This window comes from Boleophthalmus pectinirostris, unplaced genomic scaffold, assembly GCF_026225935.1.
Source record: "Boleophthalmus pectinirostris isolate CB_2022bp ecotype Guang Dong unplaced genomic scaffold, ASM2622593v1 HiC_scaffold_18, whole genome shotgun sequence".
In the NCBI taxonomy this organism is placed as follows: Eukaryota; Metazoa; Chordata; class Actinopteri; order Gobiiformes; family Gobiidae; genus Boleophthalmus; species Boleophthalmus pectinirostris.
Genome location: NW_026571133.1, coordinates 7,489,917 through 7,517,425, shown reverse-complemented (window position 1 = coordinate 7,517,425; position 27,509 = coordinate 7,489,917). Strand labels below are relative to the sequence as shown.

At 39.2% G+C, this 27,509-nt stretch overlaps 1 protein-coding gene across 1 annotated transcript in view; it reads right to left on the bottom strand.

The window, feature by feature from the left end:
- Positions 1-27,509, bottom strand: part of exoc4 (exocyst complex component 4) — a 352,622-nt gene that overhangs the window by 250,886 nt on the left and 74,227 nt on the right. Inside the window, exons 9-10 of the mRNA XM_020940971.2 lie at positions 8,565-8,710; positions 6,799-6,887 (exon numbers count right to left, since the gene is read on the bottom strand). Coding sequence (XP_020796630.2) covers positions 6,799-6,887; positions 8,565-8,710 — 235 coding nt within the window. The remainder of the gene's footprint in view (positions 1-6,798; positions 6,888-8,564; positions 8,711-27,509) is intronic.

The following is a 27,509-nucleotide window of genomic DNA, read 5'->3' as shown; positions in this document are numbered from 1 at the left end:
AACAATATATATCAAAACAATGTAAGAACAGTTTGGAGTTACAGGTTCTTTATATAAACATGCATTTGGTAATGGCACTTTAATGTACTATGTTATTTCACTGGTGTCATTTATGAATGCATTCCACTTTTCCCATTGTTCATCATATTTATACCCTTTCAGTTTAAGATTATATGTTATGCTTTCCATCACTTAAATACTCTCCACAACCCTGAACCAGTCTTGTTGTATGGTTGGATCTGGTTGCGACCACATCCAAATGATTCTAGTGAAGGTGTTTACAGGGTTCCCACTCTTTCTCTAAACTTTTCCATGACTTTTTCATGACCTAAAGTGAATTTTCCATGACTTTACAGCACCTACATGTGTAGAATTGATCGGACTTTTAGGGCTAAATATGAAATGTTAACCCTTTCCACTCACCTTAAGGTTTAGTATTATAGTTTTTAACGTTCAAAATACTGTCAGTGCATTTATTGTCATCTCTTTTAAACAAAAGGCGCATACGTTTGGAAATAATCCTAATAACCTAATGATAACTTAACAGAACGGTATAGTTGTGTGAAAGAGATACTAAAATTCCATGACTTTTCCAGGCCTAGAAAATGACATTTTCATTTTTCCAGGATTTCCATGACCGTGGGATCCCTGTATATGGAGTTTAAAAACACAGTGGAGAATTTCCTGTATTACCGCATGACATCACAAGGTGGATCAGAGTGTTTTCGGTCTGAGAGAAGAACAGCATAATGTGAGTCCTTTAAACTTTATTTTGAAACTCCAAGATTAAAGAAAAATCCAAGTCAGTTCAGCCAGTTCAAAATAATTTTTCTCATTTCTTCCCTGAGAAATTTCTTGATAGCTTCGTCACAGGACCCTGATGAAAACAATCACTTCCTAACCTCCCTTTCTCTCTCTCTTCCTCCGCTCCTCCGTCCATCTGTCCATCTCTTCGCTCCCTTGATCACAGTGGACTTAGTTATTTCACTTTCTAAATGATTTTTCACTCCTTCAATCTCGCCACCGTCGTTCAAGGGGCAGTGGCCAGAGCCGGGGCGGCCGTGGAGACCCATTGTGACAGGTGAAATGAAAGCAAAGAGAATTCTCATTTTCGTATAAACGCCGAGAGGCATTCAGACAGTCAGATCACACTTTTTTTACTCCTCTTCTGAGTCACTGACAGATGGGGAAAGGGAAAGAAGTGGGCCGTTATTTAAAGATGCTATCCGAACTTAATCAATGCTTTCCTGCTGAGGGAATTTTAGTACACTTTGCCTACTGTCAGTGTTGGGGAGTAACAGATTACATGTACCAAAGTTACATAATCAGAGTACAAATGATGAGTAACTGTATTCAGTTACAGTTACTGTTTCAATGAGTGGTAATTGGATTACAGTTACTTTGTTGAAATAAATGGATTACAGGGCGGTAATTTTCTGTTTTCACATTTTGGGCTAAACCAGGACTAAAACCAGAACTAAACTAGGACTAAACTAGAACTAAGCCAGCACTAAAACCAGAACTAAACTCGGACTAAACCAGGACTAAAACCAGAACTAAACCAGAAATAAACCAGGACTAAACTAGGACTAAACCAGGACTAAAACCAGAACTAAACTAGGACTAAAGTAGGACTAAACCAGGACTAAAACAGAACTAAACTAGGACTAAACCAGGACTAAAACCAAAACTAAACTAATACTAAACCAGGACTAAAACCAGAACTAAACTGGAACTAAACTAGGACTAAACCAGGACTAAAACCAGGACTAAACTAGAACTAAACTAGGACTAAACTAGAACTAAACCAGGACCTAAACCAGAACTAAACTAGGACTAAACTAGAACTAAACAAGCACTAAAACCAGAACTAAACTAGGACTAAACCAGGACTAAAACCAGAACTAAACCAGAAATAAACCAGGACTAAACTAGGACTAAACCAGGACTAAAACCAAAACTAAACTAGTACTAAACCAGGACTAAAACCAGAACTAAACTCATACTAAACTAGGACTAAACCAGGATTAAAACCAAAACTAAACTAGGACTAAAGTAAAACTAAACTAGGACTAAACTGGAACTAAACTAGGACTAAACCAGGACTAAAACTAAAACTAAACTAGGTCTAAACCAGGACTAAAACCAGGACTAAACTAGAACTAAACTAGGACTAAACTAGAACTAAACCAGGACCTAAACCAGAACTAAACTAGGACTAAACTAGAACTAAACCAGCACTAAAACCAGAACTAAACTAGGACTAAACCAGGACTAAAACCAGAACTAAACCAGAAATAAACCAGGACTAAAACCAAAACTAAACTAGTACTAAACCAGGACTAAAACCAGAACTAAACTCAGACTAAACCAGGATTAAAACCAAAACTAAACTAGGAATAAACTAAAACTAAACTAGGACTAAACTAGAACTAAACTAGGAATAAACTAGAACTAAACCAGGACTAAAACCAGAACTAAACTAAAAAGCATGACAATATCAAGTAATCCAAAGTATTCAGATTACGTTACTCACTTTAAGTAATTTAATGGATTATGTTACAAACTACATTTTGGTGTGTGTAATCTGTAATCTGTAGGGGAATACATTTTAAAAGTAACCTTCCCAACACTGCGTACTATACAAAGCAAGTGTCAAGTGTGTTTTGTAAGAAAAGTGGTGAATAAAAAATTGACTATAAAGATCAACTAAAGATTTTTTTGGGATTACCTCACTGATAAACTGAGTCATATTTTCTGCAATCGATCAGAAATATGAAAACAACATAAAAGGTGCATGTCTTGGTTGATATTCAGGTGTCACAGTGACTCTATTGTGCTGTAAAATCAAACAAGAAGAAGATGATCATAAAATCTCCAATTTCAGTATCATATTGTAAACTATTTATCGCCGTCTTCTAGTAGCAAGATAAAAAAAAACAACAACTTGGAGACCATCAATCTCTACAAAGTTGCTGATCTGATTTTTGAGTTTGATGTATTATGATGTCAAGAATATCAAGTTGTGATCAGCTACTACTACCTTTCAAATTGGGCCCAAATCTCAGCTTCTGACACTGGATACATTTCACTAAGGCCCCATCCACACTAGTATATATTTGAGTCATTTTCGTTGTGGATGCAGTGTTCTTCCACACTAATCCGATGGAAAACGGCTCCAGAGACGAAACGATCTGGTGCTGACAGCTCCCACGAATTCATCTGAGTACTGATCTGATCCGGCACCGTGTGGACGCCTGAAAACGCTGATACACTGATGTAGGAGCTCTAGTTGCCGATTACATCACTGTGACTTCCGCCTTCCTGATTCGCTGGGTTCGTGACATCGGTCATGTGACGCTATTGCGGAAAATAGTTTAAACAAACCATAGACAAACGGGAAACATTCAGTAACTGTAAAGTAAGTAAAGTAAAGACTGTCTTCACGCTTGCCATCTTCCTCCACTCGAAATCGGCTGCTGCAACTTCAGATACGGTGAAGACAGTTCATTGTTTTTACCGCCCACGTGACGTTGTGATGTTGTGATGAAGTGACACCAGCCAAGTGCGAACTCAAAAACAACGTGTCTGGAAGCAAATCGTTTCCGATACACTGATACGGTGATTTATTTCACTGTAAAAGTAACCTAAAACTATTGCTTTTAGTGAGTCAAGACAGTATTTTTTTGTCTAAACAATCACTTTTTCCAGTGTACAGTATTTTTATCATTCGCATTCATATCGTTATCAGGTTGTATTGATAACTGAGTGTTTATTGTTATATTTTAGCATTATTTTTGTGACTGAACTACAATATTGTTGCTTATTTAGTGGAAGGAAACTTGTTCATGCAATACACTTAATATATTCACTGTTTTGATGATTAAAAACACATGCATTTCATATTAACTTCGCACAAGTAGAGGAGTAGAGAAATATTGCTGCTAAAATGTGCATAGTCAATATATTATGTGCAATATATTGATTATCACATGTTTTGTCATATCGTGGTCATAGCATATCGCGAGTTATTAATCAGGTATCGTATCTAATCATGAAGGAGCCTGTGATTCCAGGCCCTAATTACCACAAGATCAGATCACAATTCGATCTCTATCCCCATATCACCCCAGAGTCTCGTGCTTCTCAAGGCAGGTCCCTTTAGACACGCTGTACAGTCTCTCTCTCCCTCTTGTCGTTGTATTTTCCCATTGCGGTTGTTCCCTCTTCACACCTAAGACTTTTTTTCCAGTGTAACTTCTTGACCTGCCGTGTTCCTCTCCTGTGTTACCTCTGCAGCACCTATTGTCACACCTCTTTTATAGCATTTTTCTCACATTCTACCCTCCATGTTGCTCAGGTACAGCGACAAATAATCTCCTTGCACAGTGCGAGAGATGTCAAGATTGCTGTATTTGGTTAATTGGGGATTGTGATAATGCAGGTCACATGTGTCTAGGTCCCTCACTCGTCTAGGTAGAATACATGGCAAAGGAGAAACTCAATTTGTCAACTGGACAAACGTACAAAGGAGCAGGAGGAGGGAGGAGTTTCAGTGTAGTTAGCTCCTCCATGCAGGCAGATATACGGAAGTGTTCACAAGCATCTGACCAAAACTGAAGAAGTAGCTTGGATGAGCTGTGAAGCAGTTTTCAACCTAAACAAACGTTTGTCCAGTTGACAAATTGAATGTCTCCTTTAGTCCAATGAGGTTCATTTGATCTTCTGATATTTTATGTTATTTGGTTATTTTTTCAGACCTAGAGTTTTGTTTCATACCCGACAGTTTCGACTGCTCACTACTACTACTAGACACGTCACAGCGACATCACGTGATCACTTTGAGGAAGACCGCTAGTGAGCAGTCGAAACTGTCGGGTATGAAACAAAACTCCAGGTCTGAAAAAATAACCTAATAACATAGAATTTCTCCTTTGCCATTGCAGGTCACAATATAATTGTTAGAACCAAAACATTTTAGTTAAATCTCCTCTCCAAAAAAGTTACCTAAATGTTAAGTGCTTCATCTCAGTGTTTCCCAATCTTTTATTTTAAAAATCTCAAATTTTCACGACCCAAGTCAATAGACATTATTTGTAAATCACAGAATATATTTGTTGAACATTATTGAGGATATTTTATTGTTGAATGAGTGATGGTGTCTCTCTGAACAATTAATATTACTAAGTTTTAAACAATGAAAAACAGTAATCAGTGTTTCCCACAGAAAATTAGTTAGACAAGGCGATGCTGCCGAAAAAGTGAGAAGCAGGGGGCACACGGTGTATTTATCTGTTTACTGCAGACCTAAAAAATCCTAAAAAAAAATGTTTCTAAATCTCTTGCGACCCAGTCTTTGGGAAACACTGCTTTATCTGGCTGTTTATGTCACATTCATCTGTATCGAAACTCTTCTGGTGGAAGAGCGTACGCCACCTTCTTGTTTCCATGGAGATGTTATTGCTTTGATTAGGATGTTCCACAGTATGATGTTAAACTTATTCATCTCAGTGGTGACAAGCAGGTGGCATCAAGAGGCTAAATTACAGGTCAGATCTGTGGAGAAGATACCCTGCTCGTAGAAAATATGCATGTTTTTCAAGCAGATTTAAGCCCCGTAATGGGGGGGAAAAGATAGATTTTTAAGTTTACGGATATACAGTGTTGGGAAGGTTCCTTTTAAAACGTATTCCCCTACAGATTACAGATTACATACCCCAAAATGTAGTTTGTAACGTAATCCATTAAATTACTTAAAGTGAGTAATGTAATCTGAATAGTTTGGATTACTTGATTTGCTGTAGAGAAGCAAAGACGAGGAAATCTTCACATAAGATGTTTTGTCTGATAAAAGAAAATAAAAAGCCCAGACTTTACTTAAACAAATTAAAAATATTATTGATAGAAGACGAGGAAACACATCCACGCAGCATGATTTAGTCCTGTTAAATCCTGTTTTAGACCTGGTTTAGTCTTGGTTTAGTCCTGGTTTAGACCTGGTTTAGACCTGGTTTAGTCCTGGTTTAGTCCTGGTTTAGTCCTGGTTTAGTAGACCTGGTTTAGGCCTGGTTTAGTCCTGGTTTTGACCTGGTTTTAGTCCTGGTTTAGTCCTGGTTTAGACCTGGTTTAGACCTGGTTTAGATCTAGTTTAGACCTGGTTTAGACCTGGTTTAGTTTCTGGCAATGAGTGGAATTACCGGAAAAAAAAGAAAAAAAAGAAAAAAAAAAAAAGGGGATATAGCCCAAAATGTGAAAACAGGAAAATACCGCCGTGTAATCCATTTATTTCAACAAAGTAACTGTAATCCAATTACCACTCACTGAAACAGTAACTGTAACTGAATACAGTTACTCATAATTTGTACTCTGATTACATAACTCCGGTACATGTAATCTGTTACTCCCCAACACTGTGTATATATATGTGGAGCAGTGCAAGCAAAGCAATAACATTACCATGAGACAAGCATGCAGCAACAAGAAAAATTACGTGGTGTATCTTTAACTTTTTTTTTAATCATTCATTAAGTTAGATTTTGTGACATACTAAAGAAATGATGACCAGTCAGACAATGTCAATGAAAGTGATTTAAGGTTTGGTGTCAATTATCGTGAATAATTGTAAAATGGTTTCTTCTCACGATAACAGTAACGCGAAGAGTTGATATTATGATTTGTGACGACCCGATCTCACATCATTTTGCCTGTTTTTTTCCATTCATCTCTGGCTCTTTTACAGTCATCGTCTCACTGGTCTCTCGCCTCATCTACCCTCAGACCCTCAGGTTTCAGCCTCACCTTGTAACTCTCCACTCTTGCTGTAGAGCTCTCGTCTCTGCTCTCTCAGATAGGCACTCATACTGATGGCATGGGAGGAGGACTCGAACCTGAGAAAGACAGAAGAGACATGGAATAGGCACTTCACCGCTTACAGTTGGTCCAAAAATTCTGCTGCAAAACCCGAGAGCACATTACCCCAATTATAGCGTCGTTGCACTGGCTTCTAGTTCGTTTTACTGTCGATTTTAAGATTTTATCTTAAAATCTTGTTTTTTAAGGCTTTGAACGGACTGGCCCCACGTTACATCTCAGATCTTATCTAAATTTTACTTCCTTGCGTGCACTTTGAGGTCAGAGGGCCAACTCCAGCTCACGGTGCTTAAGACGAGACTTAAAACCAGGGGGACCTTTTCTGTGACTCTTTATTTATTTATGTTTTCTTACCTTTTTATTATTTATTGATATTCTTTATTCGATTTGACTAGTTTCATTGTCATAACGAGGACTAGTGGCGTTAAATAGAGCTTTTATTTTATATTTCTATTGGATGTTTTATCTGTATTGTGCAGCATTTTGGAAACTGTTTTGTTTATGAAATGTGCTATAAAAATAAAGTGGATTGGATTGGATTGGATAAACAACAGGGTTCATTATGTGCAGATATTTAGATGACAAAGCATTTTTCTGTATTAAGGACGAGTGAGTTTCCTCGCTGTGAGTTTAAAAAGTTCTATCTTATCTTGTTTATTTGATAGGGGCAGTGCGTCTCTAATTACAGTGTAAAAATGGGAGTTTAGAGCAATTATGCAAATTTCTTAGAAAGCAATCAAAACAAATAAAACAAAAAATAGTTAAAAATGCATTATGTAACTTTTTAAGCAGAGGGAATATTCCACAGTATGGCATTAACTTATCTTTAACTTAACTTATTAACTTATCTACCTACATTTATTTATTCAATTAGGGATGTTTTTTTTTTTGTTTTTTTAACCTTGGCTTGAGTTTAACTAGCCAGGATGGTGCCACCTAGTGCTTCTGCTCAATTTTATTTCTCTCCAGCGACTAGGTCAGGAATCGGAATACACTAGAGGGTTTACAAGAACCCCGGAAATTGTAGAAAGTGCACCAGCAAAATCAGCGAAGAGCTGTGAAGCCATGACGTCAAACTCAAGCACCTGTCTGGGTCCTTTTTGTGGTACAGCACAACAGTAAACAAAGTGCTTGAGATGGATGTAGACGAAAACATACATTCTGTGTTGGCAACGATTCCCGAAGATCGAGGATTTAAAGCCAGAACAAAGAGAATGTTTGGGGAATTTTATCAAGGGGAAAGATGTTATTGCTCTTCTTCTTACAGGATTTGGCGCATTACATATGTCACGACCAAATAGCAGCGATTGGTTAAATTAAAAAAGTACCTGCCTATCATTGAACGAACGAATCCTAACGCTACGAGGTCAGACGGTTTCCACAAAGTGAAACCATATGATGAATCAGGCTAAAGTTTAACACCATTCGTTGGAACATTCCAGACAATATCTCCATGGAGACTGATTAAAGATGAAATATGAAATATATGTAGCTGTATGACTGCTGGCGTGATTTGGGCAACACAAAATAATTACAGTTGAACAGAAATATGGTTGTTTTTACAAGTTAAATTTATATAATAATGGATAAATGTTATATAATTTGTTACATTACGTTTTCTGTCAACTATCATAAAATACAGAGTATGACCATATTCTCCTCCATCTTAAGCAAACCTAGTTAAAATTTCTTACTTGAACAGAGACTGCTTGGCTCGCTGTGGCTTCTTCTTAGCGAAGAAAGCGGCGAACTCACTGCCGGTGCTGGCGTAGGAGAGCTGTGCTGAGGCCTCTGAGCTACTGCGACTGTTCTTCACATCCAGGTACTCCATCAGCAACACCTGTAACACACACACACACACACACAAAGAACATGTGACTTCTTTGTGTAGTTCAATGTTTTTATGTGCATTGTCCCTGATAAACAAATAAACTAAACTAAACACACACGCACACATGCATAGAGGCACACACACACAGAGACACATACAGAGACACACATGCACACACACAAACACAGAGACACACGCACACAGACACACGCACAGAGGCACACACGCACACACACACACACACACACACACACAACACATGACACACACACATAAACAAATAAACACACACACACACGCACACACATAGAGACACACACACACACAGACACAACAGAGACACACACAGCACACACACAAAACACAGAGACACACGCACACAGACACACACGCACACACACACACACACACACAGACGCACACAGAGATACACACACACACAAACGCACACATACACACTCATAGAGACACACACAGAGAGATACACACACACAAACGCACACATACACACTCATAGAGACACACACAGAGAGATACACACACACAAATGCACACATACACACTCATAGAGACACACACAGAGAGATACACACACACAAACGCACACATACACAGACACAAACACAGAGACAAAAACACACACAGACACACACACAAACGCACACAGACACACACAAGACAGAGACAAAGACACACACAGACACACACAAACGCACACAGACACAAACACAGAGACAAAACACACACAGACACACACACATAAACGCACACAGACACACACACACACAAACGCACACAGACACAAACACACACAGACACACACACACATACGCACAAACACAGAGACCCATACACAGACACACACATAGACACACAGAGACACACAAAGACAAACACAGAGACACACAGACACAAACACGGAGACATGGACACACACTCACACAGACACACACATAAAAACAGAGACACACGCACACACACACACACACACACACACACACAGACAGATAGAATATACAGAGATATTCAACTTAATTTTGACATGAAACTTTGGACTTTTCAAACTACAATTGAGATCTTCCCGCTGAATAGAAATCTAAGACCAAAAGCCCACTGGGTCGACTTCACACAGAGTTTGCTGATGGAACCTTGAAACTTTTTACTTTTAATATTTTCAATTTACACTTTCAATATTACACATAAAACCAAACTGACTCAGGATAATCCAAGTAAAAATTCTGCAGTAACGGCAGTTCAGAGAGCAACAATGCAATTTTCATTTCTTTTTCTCTTATATATTGAACAAACCACAGAGTTTAGACGCTCACGGGGAGACACATTATTGGGCATGGCATAGACAACATGGGAGCAGTGTAATGCCCAGTGGCACAACAACATAATGATTGTGTGAAGGCCCCATCCTGAACATTTGAGTTTTCTCAGTATCCAAACTCTGTACTTACTGTTGTTTCTGTAATACTCTGCTATGTACTTTGGTATATCTTTTTATGTGAGAAAAGATAGTCACACAATTATTTATTTATAATTTATTATTATTATTTATTAGAATTAATAAAGCATTTACCTAGCAATGTATCTTTGCATGACTTTTTTAATTCCTATGAGAAGGACTCAAATATTCATAGAGTAATAATGTGTTTAATGCAGCTTTGCGCACATTTGTTTACGTTTTACAGAAATGAAACGTAAAACCACATGGCTCATTTGCATAAACCAGAAGCGATTAAAAAAAATAAAAATAAAATAAATAAATAACAGCTCGCTCCTTGGTCTGGAGGGTGTTTCTTGGCGAACAGCTGGTGCCTTTCGCTTTGGCGTTGAGTTTTTAAATTCGTAACCAAGGTTGAGTGAGGGATCAGGATTTTGCGTTGATGGCGCTCCACATACAAAATGTTCGCTGCAAACTCGGGATGATTTAGGCAGTCAAATGTTTCCTTTTTGGTCCTTCCTGTGTATCAATATGCCCATCACCTTCACCTTTCACTATTTTTCAATTCCGTTGGGAAGGAAAACAGTTTGAACGGAGGTTTGCAGTCACACAGATCTGATTCCCTTCTGCATTTATGGAGTTCGCAAACTTCCGAAGCCCGTTTTCCGTTGTTAGGACATCCAACAACCACACAACTACAATGTCCAAATCCCATAACTAAAATATGACAATATCAGAACCAGAAACAAAAGCGATATGGTTCAAAAGACTAGAAAAGACTTTGTCAACAGACGCCTCCCATTGGGAAACCAAATACGGCGGTTTGATGCTCACTTTTTCAGATAATCCTTCCCAGTATGCATTGCGTGATGATTGGAAATATGAAATTCCAAAAAGTACGGTACTCAAATTTTAAACAAGGCAAAACAGTAATCAGTATTTCCCATACAAAATTGGTTAGGCAAGGCGGTGCGGCTGAAAAAGTGAGGAGTGAGGGGTGCGCGAAGATGTATGTATGTGTACATTGCAGATCTACATGCAGATCGTGACAAGGTGACCCAAAAAAAATCTCTTGTGACCCACCTGAGGGTCACAATCCAGTCTTTGGGAAACAATATCAATGACATGATGATGAAAACTAGTACCGACATTGCCCAGGAAAAACAAAAAACAAAAAATAAAACATATTAGCCGATCTCTAATCTGGGTATTCTTTTTTGGAAACACTATTTCTAATAATAAAAGTATTACATGGTCACAAGGACAAGTGGTTTTTGAAGCATGAAAGAACATCTAATGAATCTTCAAATTGCAATACTTTAACCTTCAACTAAATGTTTGGCAGCTCTTATCAATCTTTGACTGTTTTTGGACAAAATTTTAAAATAGCCCTACATATGAGCCTTTAATGTCCACTATATAAAAAGAACCCCTCATCTCCATTTCCCTATAATCTGTCCGTATGATCCATGGTGAAATCCATCACTGTCCCATCACGCTTCATAAAAATCTTATCAACTTCTAACAATAGCTGAACAAGTACACGGAGACCGCAGCCAGCCAAAGTTAAACTTGGTCCACTACATCATTCTCGCGTTCATCCACTTTCATTTTTCAAAATCTGCTGACGTTAAATCTCCCATATTTCACATTTCTATTTCTTCTAGCCTCATCTAACTCTGTACAACACCCTTTCCCTCCCCTAGTCTACATATGTTCGAAAATAGCCCCCCGTATCTAATCGTTTCATAATTTAGCGGAGTCATTTAACGCATGCGGGTACAAATCTGGGGCTTAGTGTGGTATGCGCCAGGATGGGGCAGGAGTAATGGCCGAACAGACGGAGATCCATCCCCGGCATAATGATGTAATTAACGCTAGCGGAGAGAGCCCCGGTCATGCATGGGGAAGCCTGTGCATGCTAGCGTCAATGCTAATTCACAATCACACATGCACAGGTACTTACAATGTTCAATCGATTGTGAGGAAGCCAGGTAATTTGTGTAAAATGGCTTGGTGGGTTCACAGCGCAGTGATTTTAGTGGGGAATAGATGAGATCACAAAAACGCTTATTTAGGAACTTTTAAAGGGGCACCGTGCAACTTTTCTGTTGGAAGGGCTGACACTGAAGGCCTGAACTGTAAATATGTAAAAATGTATGAATGTTGTGGCTGAAATTGAAGGAGACGATATAGTTTTGCTTATTGAACGACCAGATCAGTGGTTTTCAATAGGTGAGGCACCAAAGAGTCACTGGGGAGGTGCGACACACGTGGACTAAACCAGGACTGATCCCAGGACTGAACCAGGACTGATCCCAGGACTGAACCAGGAGGAATAAACCAGAACTGATCCCAGGACTGAACCCAGGACTAACCAGGAGGACTAAACCAGGACTGAACCAGGAGGACTAAACCAGAACTGATCCCAGGACTGAACCAGGAGGACTAAACCAGGACTAACCAGGAGGACTAAACCAGAACTGATCCCAGGACTGAACCAGGAGGACTAAACCAGGACTGAACCAGGAGGACTAAACCAGGAACTAACTGATCCAGGACTGATCCAGGACTGAACCAGGAGGACTAAACCAGGACTGAACTAGGACTAAAACAGGACTAAAAGAGGACTAAGCCAGGACTACACCAGGACTAAACCAGGACTAAACCAGAACTGAACAACGGCTGAGTGTTGGGTCAAGTTATGGGTCAGATCTGTAGAGAGGCAACCCCGCTCACAGTCAGAATGCCAGTTTTTCTAGGTATTTTTGACCACCATTAAATAAATGTAAGTTAGAGCTGGGGTCACCAAACTTTTTTCTCTGGGAGCCACATTATTTCTCCTAAAATACATGCTGTTGAGCAGTCAGTCCAGCTTTCATCCGCCGAATCCTATCTTCTCTCATTTGCTCTCACAAGCTAGCATACTCTTTGTGGTGGGTTTCGTAGTGACAACGCACATTATATTTGAAAACCTCCACACTTTCTTTACATATCAGACAAACTGCACGGTCCTTACACTGAACAAAAAAATAATTGGTCGTCCACTATTCTTTGAAAACTCGGCAATCTCTGTCAACTTTTTGTACTTTAACACTTGTCATTTTGCTGTCCTTAACGGCACTACAGAACTCTGCATGTGCATCGACTGTCACAGTTTGATCTCGAGCTTGTCAGGTGACGAAAATTCTGTGGCAAACTTGGCATATAATTATTTAAATATAATTATTTAAATATAAATACTTCATTTTCATAATTTTTTAATTGAAAAAAATCAATAAAATACAAGATGCAGATGTGTTATTATTTGCCAAAAAGTAATTTAAAAAATAGGCCATGACAATTTTTAAGGATCGCCTCATAGGGTCAGTTCAAGTGTTGGGGGGCAGAGGGGCTGGGGGGCCGGTCAAAGAGGCGTGGAGGGCCAGAGTCAGTCCTTAGTTTGATAACCCCTGGTTTAATGTCATACTGTGGAACATTCCAGCTAGAGCAATGACATATCCATAGAAACAAGCAGATGATTGACCCCCAGCCAAAAAGTTACATCGTGCACTTTTAGGCAAATCGTGTTTTGCCTTTACCACTACCAGCTGCCCATGAGCACAAATGCTTTTGAAATTCTTAAAAAATTGTTAACAAATTATTGATGTTTTATTATTTCTTGCAAATGGGCAGTAAAAATATGAACAATTTGAAAAGCGGTGTGATGGGAAAAGACTAAACAGCCCCTAAATGTAACAGATGAATCAGAATGGACAGTTGCATTTTCAAAACTCACAATGTTTATGTTCGAATGTGATTAAATTATAGTTTCATGAATTGTGCATTGCATTTTATTTTGCTTTAGGCTGTACAGAATTGGGTTTGCAAACTATTCCATACGCCCATTAAAACCCAGTTATAATGAAACAAATTAACTCTCTCATTCTCATTAGATCCGTCAAATCAAATGCAACAGCCAGTATCCCCCACGGTGACGCTGGTTGTGCTTTAGCTGCTAGCCCACTGCTAATCCTACACTGTATTAATTACTAATGATGATACGATGGAGAGAGCACCCCCGATCACTTGCAAACGAACACCAGAATGGAGTTAATGAAATGCCAGCACTGGTCTGATGAAAAGGGCTGTGACCCTACTTAAATTGCATTAGCCCAGAGACAGAGTGAACTTTGAAGGCAATTAACTTGGCAGGCTCGGACAGGGAGGAAGATAGAGGCAGCGAGGAAAGGTAGAACTAATAAATAGAGCAAAAGAGGAGAAGAGATAAAAGGTGTTGCGAAGGATTATGGGAGAAAAAAATAAACAGGGCCTATTAAAGACACTAAGAAGAATACAAGTGCCAACGGCTGATTCAACAGTTCAATAGAGAATTCAAAATGGTGTCTGCTTTCTCCGAGCTGTTTTTAGAATAAGAGTTTCTGAATTTAGTTATATCTGTCTCTCGACCATCAGTTCTTAATCTTTTAACGGGTCAAAACTTTACCCAACACATGCATAACTTTTAAGACCTACCGTATTCTTCAGACTATAAGGGGCACCGGATTATAAGGCGCAATATCAATAATGTTGAATTCTCTCGTCTATTTTCACAGATAAGGAGAACTAAAGCTAAACAAACGGACGACACTTGAGACTGACCATTGGCAGATCGTGGCGTAATTCGCCCGGTGTTGCCTCCCTGTGTATTATGAATGTGAATGTGGGTGGATAATTTAAGTTAGTTTTTTTTATTTTCTACGAGGAGGACTCAAATATACATTGAGTAATAAAGTGTTTAATGCAGCTTTGAGCACATTTGTTTACATTTTACAGAAACTAAACTAAAAACCACATGGCTAATTTGCATAAACTATAAGCACTGAAAAAAACAGCTCGCTCCTTGTGCGCTGATGCAGTTCAGCTTCTGTCGGACTAAGGACCGTAAATTGAGTTTTACTCCGCGAGGCTCCTAATTAGAGTAGCCAAAATGCTCTGACCAAAGTCGTACTAAAACATTTTAACAGATTTTTGAGCATCTTGTACCACCTAAAATTGGTAACATACATAAACATTCAAACAGACAGTGGCTTCCTCTTTTCTGCTTCACTGGAGGAAAAACTAAAACTAAAACACAACACTACCCACGCCAGTCCATCTTTCCCACAATCAGCACAACAAGAATTGATATATAAGGCACACTGTCGATTTTTGAGAAAATGAAATGATTTTAAGTGCACCTTATAGTCTGAAAAATATGGTAATTTCACTGAAAGGTGCGCTGTCTAACTCTTCTGGTGGACAGTATGCTACCTTGACTCCATAGAGATTTTAATTGCTTTAATTGTCGAGGATATTTCACTATAAAGCATTAAACTTGTGCATCTAAATGTGTGCTGCTGTCATGGCCAGGACTTCCTTGAAAAATACATTAGTAATCTTTAGTAAGTTTAGGTAAAGGAACAGTCTGGAATTTTGGACATAGGACCTTATTTCCTAGTGAGCCAGAGTGTTGGAGACGTGTGGAGACACTTTTTTAAATATTCCATCCAGTCCTTGTATTTGCAGAGGTCACTGGTGCTAGGCTAGTGCATGTCAATGGCCATAGTTATCCTGCCACTAAAAACAGTCTTACCCACTCCACAAAACACCCGAAGCAAAACTATTATTACACCAGACTGTCGATGTAAATGTCTGTGTTGATAGAATAATGTTTGAAATACGTTGCATCACATGAATCGTCACATCTTGAGGAACTATTTTCTCAGCACCAGCGGAACTTTACTTTGCCGGTAAGATAGGTGCTAGGTGATATCAGTCCGCCGCTGCCGAGCTTTCTATCAGTAAGTACAACTCACTGCTGCTGCTCAGACATAAATCCTTCAAATGCAAGGTTGGTTTTACTTCTAAAATTATTCTATTATTCCAGTCAAGTTGTGGTGTACAGTTTTTAATCATGTTTTTGTATACTTATGGAGAATAGTCCCGTAATTCAAGGAATGTCTGCCTGTGTGTGATCCGACTGATCTCAAATTCGGAGGGTGTCAGGACCAAAAAAAACGATCTGGTCTCTTCAAATCGCATGAACCCAGTGCGCTCAGAGTTGTGTGTCAGTGGGAAAAGGATGAAAACTGAGGTTTGGTTGTAATTGTTGATTCACCAAACACAACAGAAAGCTACAATGGCATGTAGATGAAGAAAAGTGGGACATTTTCTAATTTTTTCTAGACTTTGTCAGACTAACTATCGCAAACAGAGCCCGCAGGAAGTGGTCATCGCATGTTTCCGAACCTCTTCCTGGTTTGTGACGTAAGCGTGAATAGAGCCAATTCTAAAAATGAAATGCAGCAGTTTTTACCATCTTAAGTCCTGGTGTTTTTGATGAGGGAACAACATTACAACCAGTGTTGGGAAGGTTACTTTTAAAATGTATTCCCCTACAGATTACAGATTACATACCCCAAAATGTAGTTTGTAATGTAATCCATTAAATTACTTAAAGTGAGTAATGTAATCTGAATACTTTGGATTACTTGATTTTCTGTAGAGAAGCAAAGACTAGAATATCTTCACATAAGAAGTTTTGTCTGATAAAAGACAATAAAAAGCCCAGACTTTCCTGAACCGTATTAAAAATATTATTGATAGTAGAGGAGGAGACACAGTCCGCATGGCATGGTTTAGTCCTGGTTTAGTCCTGTTTAGTCTGGTTTAGTCCTGGTTTAGTCCTGGTTTAGATCTGGTTTAGACCTGGTTTAGACCTGGTTTAGACCTGGTTTAGATCTATTTTAGACCTGGTTTAGTCCTGGTTTAGACCTGGTTTAGTCCTGGTTTAGTCCTGGTTTAGATCTGGTTTAGTCCTGGTTTAGACTGGTTTAGACCTGGTTTAGATCTGGTTTAGATCCTGGTTTAGTCCTGGTTTAGACCTGGTTTTAGTCCTGGTTTACCTGGTTTTAGTCCTGGTTTAGTCCTGGTTTAGACCTGGTTTTAGTCCTGGTTTAGTCCTGATTTAGACCTGGTTTAGACCTGGTTTAGACCTGGTTTAGACCTGGTTTAGACCTGGTTTAGATCTAGTTTAGATCTAGTTTAGACCTGGTTTAGACCTGGTTTAGTCCTGTTAAATCCTGTTTTAGCCCTTGTTTAGCTCTGGTTTAGACCTGGTTTTAGTCCTGGTTTAGTCCTGATTTAGACCTGGTTTAGACCTGGTTTTAGACCTGGTTTAGACCTGGTTTTAGTCCTGGTTTAGTATCCGGCAATGAGTAGAATTAACAAAAAAAATACATAATAATAATAATAATAATAAAGGGATATAGCCCAAAATGTGTAAACAGGAACATACCACCGTGTAATCCATTTATTTCAACAAAGTAACTGTAATCCAATTACCACTCATTGAAACTGTAACTGTAACCGAATACAGTTACTCATAATTTGTACTCTGATTACGTAACTCTGGTACATGTAATCTGTTACTCCCCAACACTGATTACAACAAGGTAGAAAGTTCACAGAAACCGATTTTGCGCACTACCCTCTCTTTAAGGTGCAAGAATTACGAAACTATAACACCAAAGTATTTACCCCGCTTTTACATGTGTTGGCTTCCACATTTTAGCAGCTGGAGTTTCGAGGTGGGAATAGCCAGACACAGCGCGAGGGCATGCACTTGAAAATCAATGTTACTGGGCGAGACTGCCAGACACTGAAAGTAAAAACGTGGAGATGTAAAGCTCTTCACAGCAGATAAAACCAAAGATACTGAGAGAGTGAGAGAGGAAGTGCCCAGATTAAACCTAATCAGCCCAAGTGATTCTGCACTTGAGTGACTTGGGTCCGCTCCCAAACTTGCAGCCGAGTGCTATAAGTTGCATTAACGGCAGAATAGCAGCATTGGAGTCTGGCTTTGTGTTTCATTAGTAAAAGCTCTTCCATTTATTCCGTTCTAACCAAATGTTCCTATGTGAGCCCGTGCACTCTGAGAAGCCACGTAATCTTCTTGTATCTCGTCTATTAGGGCCTAACTCCCAGCAAATGACTTGGATGAGTCACTCAGAGCTGCAGGTGAGCACTTTTCATTCAAAGACATGGCGGTTAATTAAACAAGAATTAAACAAATAATTAGGGATTTCATTTGCGATTCTGTGTTTTTGCTGAAAGGGGCAATACGATGGCGGTGGGTGGTTAAGACAGTTTTTCAAATATAAACGTAAAGGTGCACTGTGTAACTTTTCTGGTAGAGGGTCCACCGCTTGCTTGACTCCCATCTTGTTTTTATCTTGAAATGCTCGACAGTATGGTATTTAATTTAACTATTAAACATCCAACATCACCAGGTCAAGTTATAGGTCAGATCTGTGGAGATGTGGACCTGTTCAGATTAATAATGCATGTTTTTGTTGTAGTTCAGACAAAAAAATAATAAAAACATACTGTGAAACATCTCAGGTAGAGCAATAGCGTCACCATGGAGCAGAGGTTGGGACTTGCAAGTTATGACTTGTACTCAGGTCACTATTTTTAGGACTTGAGACTTGACTTGATAAAACGGACTAAGACTTGGGACTCGACTTGGACTTGAAGATAAGTGACTTGGGACTTGACTCAGATTTGAGTCCTATGACTTGAGAAGACGTGAGAAGCACCTTTAAATCTGAATTCTCTCGGATTTTCTTTCTTTCACTCTAAGGTCTTGTCAAGACATTTATACAACATTTACATACACTATAAATACTCATGTAAAAATATACTGTGACTTTATAAGTGCAATTTATCTTCATAAATTGCACTTATTTATATTCATATAAATTGCAAAAATCTAAGAACTAAAATGACTTGAAGCTCAAAGCAGACGACTTGGACTTGACTTGGACTTATGGGTCAATGACTCGAGACTCGACTAGGACCTGCCTTCGTTTGACTTGGGACTTGACTCGAACTTGAGGGCAAAGACTTGAGACTTACTTGAAACTCACAAAACAACAACTTGGTCCCACCTCTACCATGGAGACAAGCAGACGGCAGACTCTCCAACACAAAAGTTACACAGTGCACCTTAAATAGAGCTGGTTTTATTTTTTTATTTTTTTTGTTGCTAAAAGATGATTTTGCATATAAATATCTTCAAATATATCAAACATAAATAGGGCTGGGTACCTTTCAATTCATTTTGGTACAAGGCAGTACTTGACTGATACCTGGTTTCTGTACTGGTACCTGAACAGTATTTTCTTGGTCCCTTTTCCAGTATTAAAAGCTGTACTTTTTTCTTTGTTGTTGAGAATTTTGAATTATTTTGAAAGTTCTGAAACATCCTTATAAATCCATCGCGGTGAATAATTAGGAATGCGTTAGGAAAGCTTCAAACATCTTAAAATGAACTACTTCTGTTTTGAAGACTGTATAATTACCTAGAACAAAAAAAATAAAGACGACAATGTTCATAAATCCATTGAACAGCTTTGAGGAAAAAACAGTTGTCACCTTCCATGCGGCGGTGACACTGCCAAGTTTCTATCCAAATGGTTGGTCAAATATTGATGAGAAATAAGAACCGTGGCCAAAGTGATTAACAATTTAAAACAACTATTACATCTTTGAAAGGGAAAAACTCCTCAAAATGTGAAATGAAACATGGAAGTGGACCGGAAGTAAAGAATAAAAACTGATAAAGAAGAAGCAGAAGTAGTAGCGTGTTGGTCCCGTAGCAGTAGTTGCTCAGACGTTAGCCAAAGTCCTTCTGTATTTCCATTTCTATATCTCGGATTTTTTAGTTGCTCATATTTCATGTGTTTTACAGTCTGCGAGAACCTGACGACACCCTTCAACGTGATGACCTCCTCTGCGATGGCGTGCAGAATCTGGCCAATCCATCCGGACCACAGATAGTTCTGCCCTTCTATCAGGACCCAATAGTTTAGGTTTTTTAGGTTTTAACTCTCGTCGCATGCCAGCCGATTAATAAAATAATCCTGAGTACCTGTAAGAACATTTATTTTACTCGAACAACTGATCATGTTTTTTTTTTTTTTCATCTTGTGGTGTGAGTGAACAACTATGACAGCGTTCGGTTTTATTGTTGAGAAAATAACCCAGCATTTATAGAGTGTAGCTATTGTATGTGATAATAAAATAAACCTGAAGAATCCTGAATACCTCTAAGAACATTTATTTTACTGTAAGTAAGTAATCTTTATTTATATAGCGCTTTTCACAGACATTTTTGTCACAAAGATGCTTTACAGAGCATTACATTCAGCATTATTCATTCACTCTATACCTGGCGATGATAAGCTACTGTTGTAGCCACAGCTGCCCTGGGGCACACTGACAGAAGCGCGGCTGCCATGCCAATCGGCGCCAACGGCCTCTGACCACCACCATCACTCACACACACCACTTTCATACTAGGCAATGTGGGTGAAGTGTCTAGCCACTAACACCAGTGCTAATTTCCACCTGAAAAAACCTGGACAGGTTCATTGATTGATTGTATTTAACTGACCTTAACTATCAACTGTTCTTGGAGACCTGTAGCATGTTTTGGGTTGATGGGGGAAACCGGAGCGCCCGGAGGAAACCCATCCAGACACGGGGAGAAACATGCAAACTCCACACAGAAAGGACCGGGCGACCCAGGGATCGAACCCGGAACCTTCTTGCTGTGAGTGCTAAGCCACTCAGCCACAGTGCCGCCGCACTGCTACAACTGGTCTTTTTTTCCAACTTGTGGTGTGTGTGAACAACTATGATTGGAATTCAGTTTTGTTGTTGAGAAAATAATCAATAAATTACTTGCATCGGTAAGTTTTGGCCAGTGCCTGTCGTCATCTACCCAATGCTCCCGTTCCTTTGCCACCGTTAAATCACACAAATCTACCTGTCACCTGCCATTTGCACGAGCTGGTCACCGGCAGGTCACAGTCCGCAGGCACGCAGTAATGGCGGCAGGCAAGACGGCGACGCCCGATTCTCGCACGGGATTGGTCTATAACAGGAAGCTATAACCCATATACTCTCCCAGAACCAACCAGGCAACTTATGAAAGCTTTTTTATTTTTATTTTTTATGGTACTGTTTTATTTTCAAAACAAATGCTAAAACAGTTAATTATTTTACGTCTATGCATGAAGTCATATTACAATTTAAAGACCAAAGCTGTTGAGATGTTGTGGGCTTGTTGATCTCGTTGATTCTGGGAGTGCGTTTGACCCCAGAAACTTTTGATGAGGCAACAGCATTAAAAAGAAAACAGAAATCTCAAAGAGCCTGTTATTTCTAAAAGATAGCCCCTTAAGTCTTCCTACTCATACAATTACAAAGTTCATTTCACAAGATTTTGACACTTTGCTCTCCCTAAACCCCCCAGCTGTTGTCTTGTCACAAAACGTATTGACTGATAAGCCTTGTTACCAACTCCAGCTCAAACTCCCAGTCTCAGAAGAAAGACTACTGTGTACACCCTTCTATTGATCCACTGCTTCAAACTTCAATAGCTTTCTCAAGTTTTGACACAGTTACAGCTAAAGCGGCAGCACCGGGCTCAGCTATGTCGATGTCCAACCTGGAGGGAACTTGTGTGGAAAGCTCTCATGTTGATAGAAAGAGTAGACGTGTCAATTGAATCCGTTTTAGTTCTGAAGAGTTTTTGAACCCAGGAGTTTATGTAGTTTTATTTAGCTGCAACAAAGGGACTGAATGAATGTGGTTCTGCAAGAGACAGAGCAATATTTAGACACATATTTGGGCTTTTTAGAGTATGGGCGATGTGGTCTTAGATTGCTAGAGCAGACCGAGATTTTGTTTTGGTCGATCCGCTGCCTAAACAATACACATCAAGCTGACATTGTAAATTTGAATTAAATCATTTTGGGAAATCAGCCCAAAATATCAGCCCAAAAATAGCAACAGAGCTTATCGCCCATTGGTTGCTCTAAGTTCAAGGAGTTTAACTCGATTTCTCACCGATATTCTGTTTTAGTCGAAGTGCAGCCAAAAAACACCCATAAAGCTTTTTGTGAAAACTTTCAAATAAATAACTGCTGAAAACAGCACTACACAGCTCTCTTATGAGTTTGTGGTAAAAGAGCTGTGGTTGAGTTTTTAGTGAAGTTAAATTATATAAACTGGGGGACAAAATCAAAACACATATTAGCCTAAAAATATTGTCAGATATCGGCCATCGGTCACTGTGGATGCTAAACAATCATGATCAGCACTGGTCACGTAAAAACCTTTATCTGTTTATCTAGTTTCTATTACCATTCATGTCATAGCTTTGCCTAGAATGCCCCACAGTATGGCATTAAACTTATCTATCTCTTCTTTCACTTTATCTGGGGCTGGCTCAAGGAGGCAGTAGTCTGAGCAGGGAGGCTCAAACAGGGGGACCTCGAGGTATTCCCAGGAAAGCAGAGGAACAGTCTCTCCAGCGTGTCCTGGGTCTTCCCCAGAGTCGTCCTCCTGGTGGGTCTTGCCCAGAACACCTTCCCAGGGAGGCGTCCAGGAGGCATCCGGAACAGATGCCCGAGTCACCCCAGCTGGCCCCTCTCGACGTGGAGGAGCAGCGGCTCTACTCCAAACTCTTCCTGTGTGACTGAGCTCCTCACCCTATCTCTAAGGGAGCGCCCAGCCACCCTGCGGAGGAAACTCATTTTGAGCGCTTGTATCTGCGAGCTTGTTCTTTCGGTCATTACCCAAAGCTCATGACCACAGGTGAGGGTAAGAAAGTAGACTGACTGCCTCAGCTCTTTCTTTACCACAACAGGCCGATGCTGGTACGGCGCCAATACAGGAAATTTTGCTGGATCAGATATTGGCCCCATGATATCAACTCAGCCGATATCCTGTTTGGGTCTTTAATTGGATGTAATAAGATCATTGACAGACTGATGTATGCCTGTAGGACGTCTCATTTATTCGACAAGCTTTTATTCACACAGAGCTATTTAGTAGTCATTTGAAGGATAAATAACAATTACATCACACAGTTGGATCAATTTTATAATAAATTTACGATGGGGAAAATGCTCAGTTCTCAGTTCCTACACCGGTATCAGTATCAGCAGATACTTAAAGCCAAAATATCGATATTGGTATCAGAATTGAAAAAAAGCTGGATCAGTGCATTTTCATAGCCAGGTTGTTAGTATTCTGCCTCACAACAAGAGGTCCTTGGTTTTACTCCCACAGCAGTGAGGCCAAATTTGGAACTATGCAGGATATGTCTGTAGCCAATCAGTTGCATAATAATGAGTGCTTTGGTAAACCTTTTAAACATCGCATTTACCAGTATAGTGATGAAAAAACTGTCAATTTTTTCTATCCATCCATCATCTTATTGCCAAACTGTATAATAAAGTCCAATATTAACATCTAAGACTGTGGCAAGTTTGTGTAATTACTTTGGGGAGTAAAAGTTGACATGAAAATAAGAATATAGAGCAGCGTGGCGATGTGTTCTCTATGGGGCATGTAAATATGACAGTGCATCACAGGAGAGAACGGATCTGACACTTTGATTAAAACGAAGGGCGAGAACAGTGAACTGCCAAAGTCTGGGCCTCATATCTAATTAAAACAGATCATTGTCCTCTTGCCGCTTTCTGGCATTTCATTCCCCTCGTACCCACAGTGTTGACGCGGCGTTGTGAGGCTGATATAGTGTAATATGGCTGTCTGTTCATTAATGCGTGTTGTTTCTTTTTGATTGACTTTAACGATGCGAGAGAGAGATCTATGGCAATTTAAAACACATTTGTGCGTTATAGCGTGGATTAATATGACAAAAAGACCCCTATGGACCTTTTTATTGAGGTGAAACTAATACGTGGGGGTTGATTTGAAGAAGGTAGATTGCCATACGTGTGTTCTGAAAAATAAACAGCCATATTTGCTTGTATTTTTGTGCATTAAATGTAAGTATCGTAGAGTATATAAAACTATAGTTGCAAAATTAACATTAAATTCATAAAACTGATAATAAAGTGTTAACCTGAGACATAAACGCTGATATAATAGATGTTAGATAAATACTATATAATGTTGTATGTTGTTAGGTTCTTTTTTCAGAAGAGTTTGTTCTCTCTTGTTTTGAGCAGTCAAAACTGTCAAATATGAAAACAAACTCTTGGTCTGGAAAAAAAATCGAATAACATAAATTATCGGAAGCCCAAATGAACCTCGTTGGACTAAATAATGTCATGGTTCATGTTTTGTAGGTGTTGTTTTTGCTTATTTTGGTGTAGCTTTTTCCTTTAATGTTGTGTATTCATGGTCTTATTTTGACATTTGTCCAGTCTGCTTTTACTTTTGAGTTTTACTTCCTGTCTGTTGATTATTTACTCCACCCTAATGTGTTTCACCTGTACCTGTGTGTATATTTACCTTGTGTTCTTCTCTGCCCTTTGCTGGTCCATTGTCATTGTCACTGTCAGTGTCTTTTCTCTTGTCATTTCAGTTTAGTTCCAATTTTTGGGTTTTTTTGGATTCATGGATTTTTGGACCTTTCTTTGTTGGTTATTAAAGAACTTTGAAAGCAATCCTGCATTTTGGGTCCTCCCTCTGTTTCTAAGTGACATAATAAGGCGTTTACCCTTTACATTTTTTATTTCTTTATTTGAGCCCCAAGGGACAGCCAGCAGCTTAAAACCATTCATATAAGAACATCACAAAATGTTTTAGGCTATTGATATTTCATTGAATTTTCTGACACGAGAAGTCAGAGCCTCCACAGTACTGTTATTTAGCTACTAAAATTCAAGTTATAATTTAATACGAAGGCTCAATACCCGATAGCCTGATTAATCAGCCGGTTTCACTTCGTAGAAACTGTCTGATCTCGCAGCGTTGGAATTCGTTCGCTCGACAGTAGCGGGTACTTTTTGTCATTTAACCAATCGCTGAATTTTGGTAGTCACATATGTAATGCGCTGCTAACGGGGTTAACTGGTATATTAAGCTTTTCCCAAATCCCGTAGGAAGAAAGGCAATAACTTCTTTCCCCTTGATAAAATTCAACAAACATTCTCTTTGTTTCGGCTTTAAATCCTCGATCTCGGGAATCGTTGCCAACGCAGAATGTCTGGTTTCATCTACATCCATCTCGACCGCTTTGTTTACTGTTGTGCTGAACCACACAGCTCTTTGCTGATTGGCCGGTGTGCGGTCTAAAACTTCTGGGATTCTTGCACTCCATCTAGTGCAGTGGTCACCAACCTGTAGATCGCGATCAACAGTTCGATCTTTGCCGTGTCCCCAGTAGATCTCCAGCTTAATTCAACAATTTCTGATACTAGATGTGCATTGAAAGTGAGCGCTTACTTTGGTTTAACTTATCTGCGTGAGGTGGTCTTTTCACAAATGAAAATCAACAAATCCAAGCACAGAAGCAGTCTGACTGATAGGCACCTTGCAGATTGTCTCAGTTTAGCTGTCTGCAACTATAAACCAAACTTCAAAACATTATCCAAGGAAATTCAGACTCAGCCATCACCCTGAGTTTGATAATAATAGAACTTCTCTCATTGACCCTTCGATACACTGTCAATGCTGTTTAGTGATCAAATTTGCACTATTTTGGTTGCTTTCACTGCATTTGGTTTGCATTTTGTTTGTATTGCAGTTGCACATTTTTTCTTGCAGAGAGTGTTTTAGTCCCCATTCTGTAATGAGTGTTCCTTAAGTTACAAGATTGCAAAAATAAAGCTGTCTGGAACTATAAACATGATCACTTTTGTTGTTGTTATTTACGTTCATGTTGGTAGATCTTGCTCTTTTCTCGGACCAAGCATGTAGATCTTTGTCTGAAAAAGGTTGGTGACCACTGATCTAGTGTATTCCGATTCCTGACCGAGTCGCTAGAGAGAAATTAAACTGAGCGGAGGCACTAGGTGGAGTCAGCCTGACTACCAAGGAGCAGCCAGCAGCTTAAAACCATTCATACAAGAACATCACAAAATGTTTTAGGCTTAGTTTAGTTTCCATGTTACAATTTTCTGATGCGAGAGGTGAGAGCCCCCACAGTACTTTTGTTTAGCTACTAAAATTCAAGCTTTAATTTAATATCAAGGCTCAATACTTTAATTTTCACCCCCCCAAAAAAATAACATCTTACATCAGTCAAGACCTTTATAAAACTAATCAAAAAAGGTCAAATTTTGGCCTATTAATCTGAATGCTTTTCAGTATTTGTACCTGTTCAGGTGAGAATCTTGGCGAGTATTTAGTTCTGATACGAGTTTTAGTATTGATTAGTATCTGGGTATCGATTATTTTGATAACCCTCCACAGTTTGCAGTGCACAGACAAATTACATCCCAAAAATGTATGTACTGCCTATATTATGATGAGTAATATGATACGGCCCGTGCAGCTCCAATGGAAACTGCTCATATATTTTTTAAAAGAAGAAATTTCAATATCAAACAGCCGAGTCTCAAGTATCAGTTTACAGTAAGCAGATAGTCAGCATCCATCATCATATTTTCCATTGCACAGCTCAAAGTTCCCTGACAGCAAAAGCCATCCGCTCATTAAAAGTGTGATTTGTAGTCTGGTCACACACAGTACACACAGCGCGCAGTCACCCGGCCCCACAGCCTATAGCAGCACAACCCAACACCGAGCTAATTAACCAACGAGAACGCTTCACACCAAAGACAAGGTGAAAGTGACGGACGATTGTAGCCAGAAGACTGTCCCGGCCAAATATACATTAAATAACACTTGAGAGGAGTGATCTTAATGAAGGATGCAGAGGGAAGGTGCGAACTTTGAACTTCGGTGAACTCCGTTGGACAGTTACCAGACTTCTATCTCATTATAGCGAGAGAAAATGATCCAGGTAAGACTTCAGATTACTCACTGTAAAGAGAGAGAAAGGTAATAAAGATGATGTGACTCTCCACACTCGGGTGATGATAACAAAGGCATGACTACCATTAGGGGCGGGCGAAATACAATTAATATAATCCAACGAGGTTCATTTGGTGTCTTCCGCTAATTTATTTTATTTGAATCTGTCTTCATACCTGACATTTTTGACTATCCAACGTTTTTGTAATTAAGAATAAATCAGCGTTACAATGGTTATCAGTAAAAACTTTTAAAATGTATTGAGTTACAGAACACTGAATACCTCTGTGATGGAAATTTAGATTGTGGAAACATTTCTTTCAGTCTGTCTTTGTGTAAATGAATGTGATTTCTACCTGAAACCCAGACCAGTCGTTAACATGTGTAAAGTCTCCTGTTTCCTCCTTCAGGAAGCCCTTTGTTGTCTTACCTGTCCTCAACTGTAGGCAGTGTTGGGGAGTAACAGATTACATGTACCGGAGTAACGTAATCAGAGTACAATTTATGAGTAACTGTATAAAGTTACAG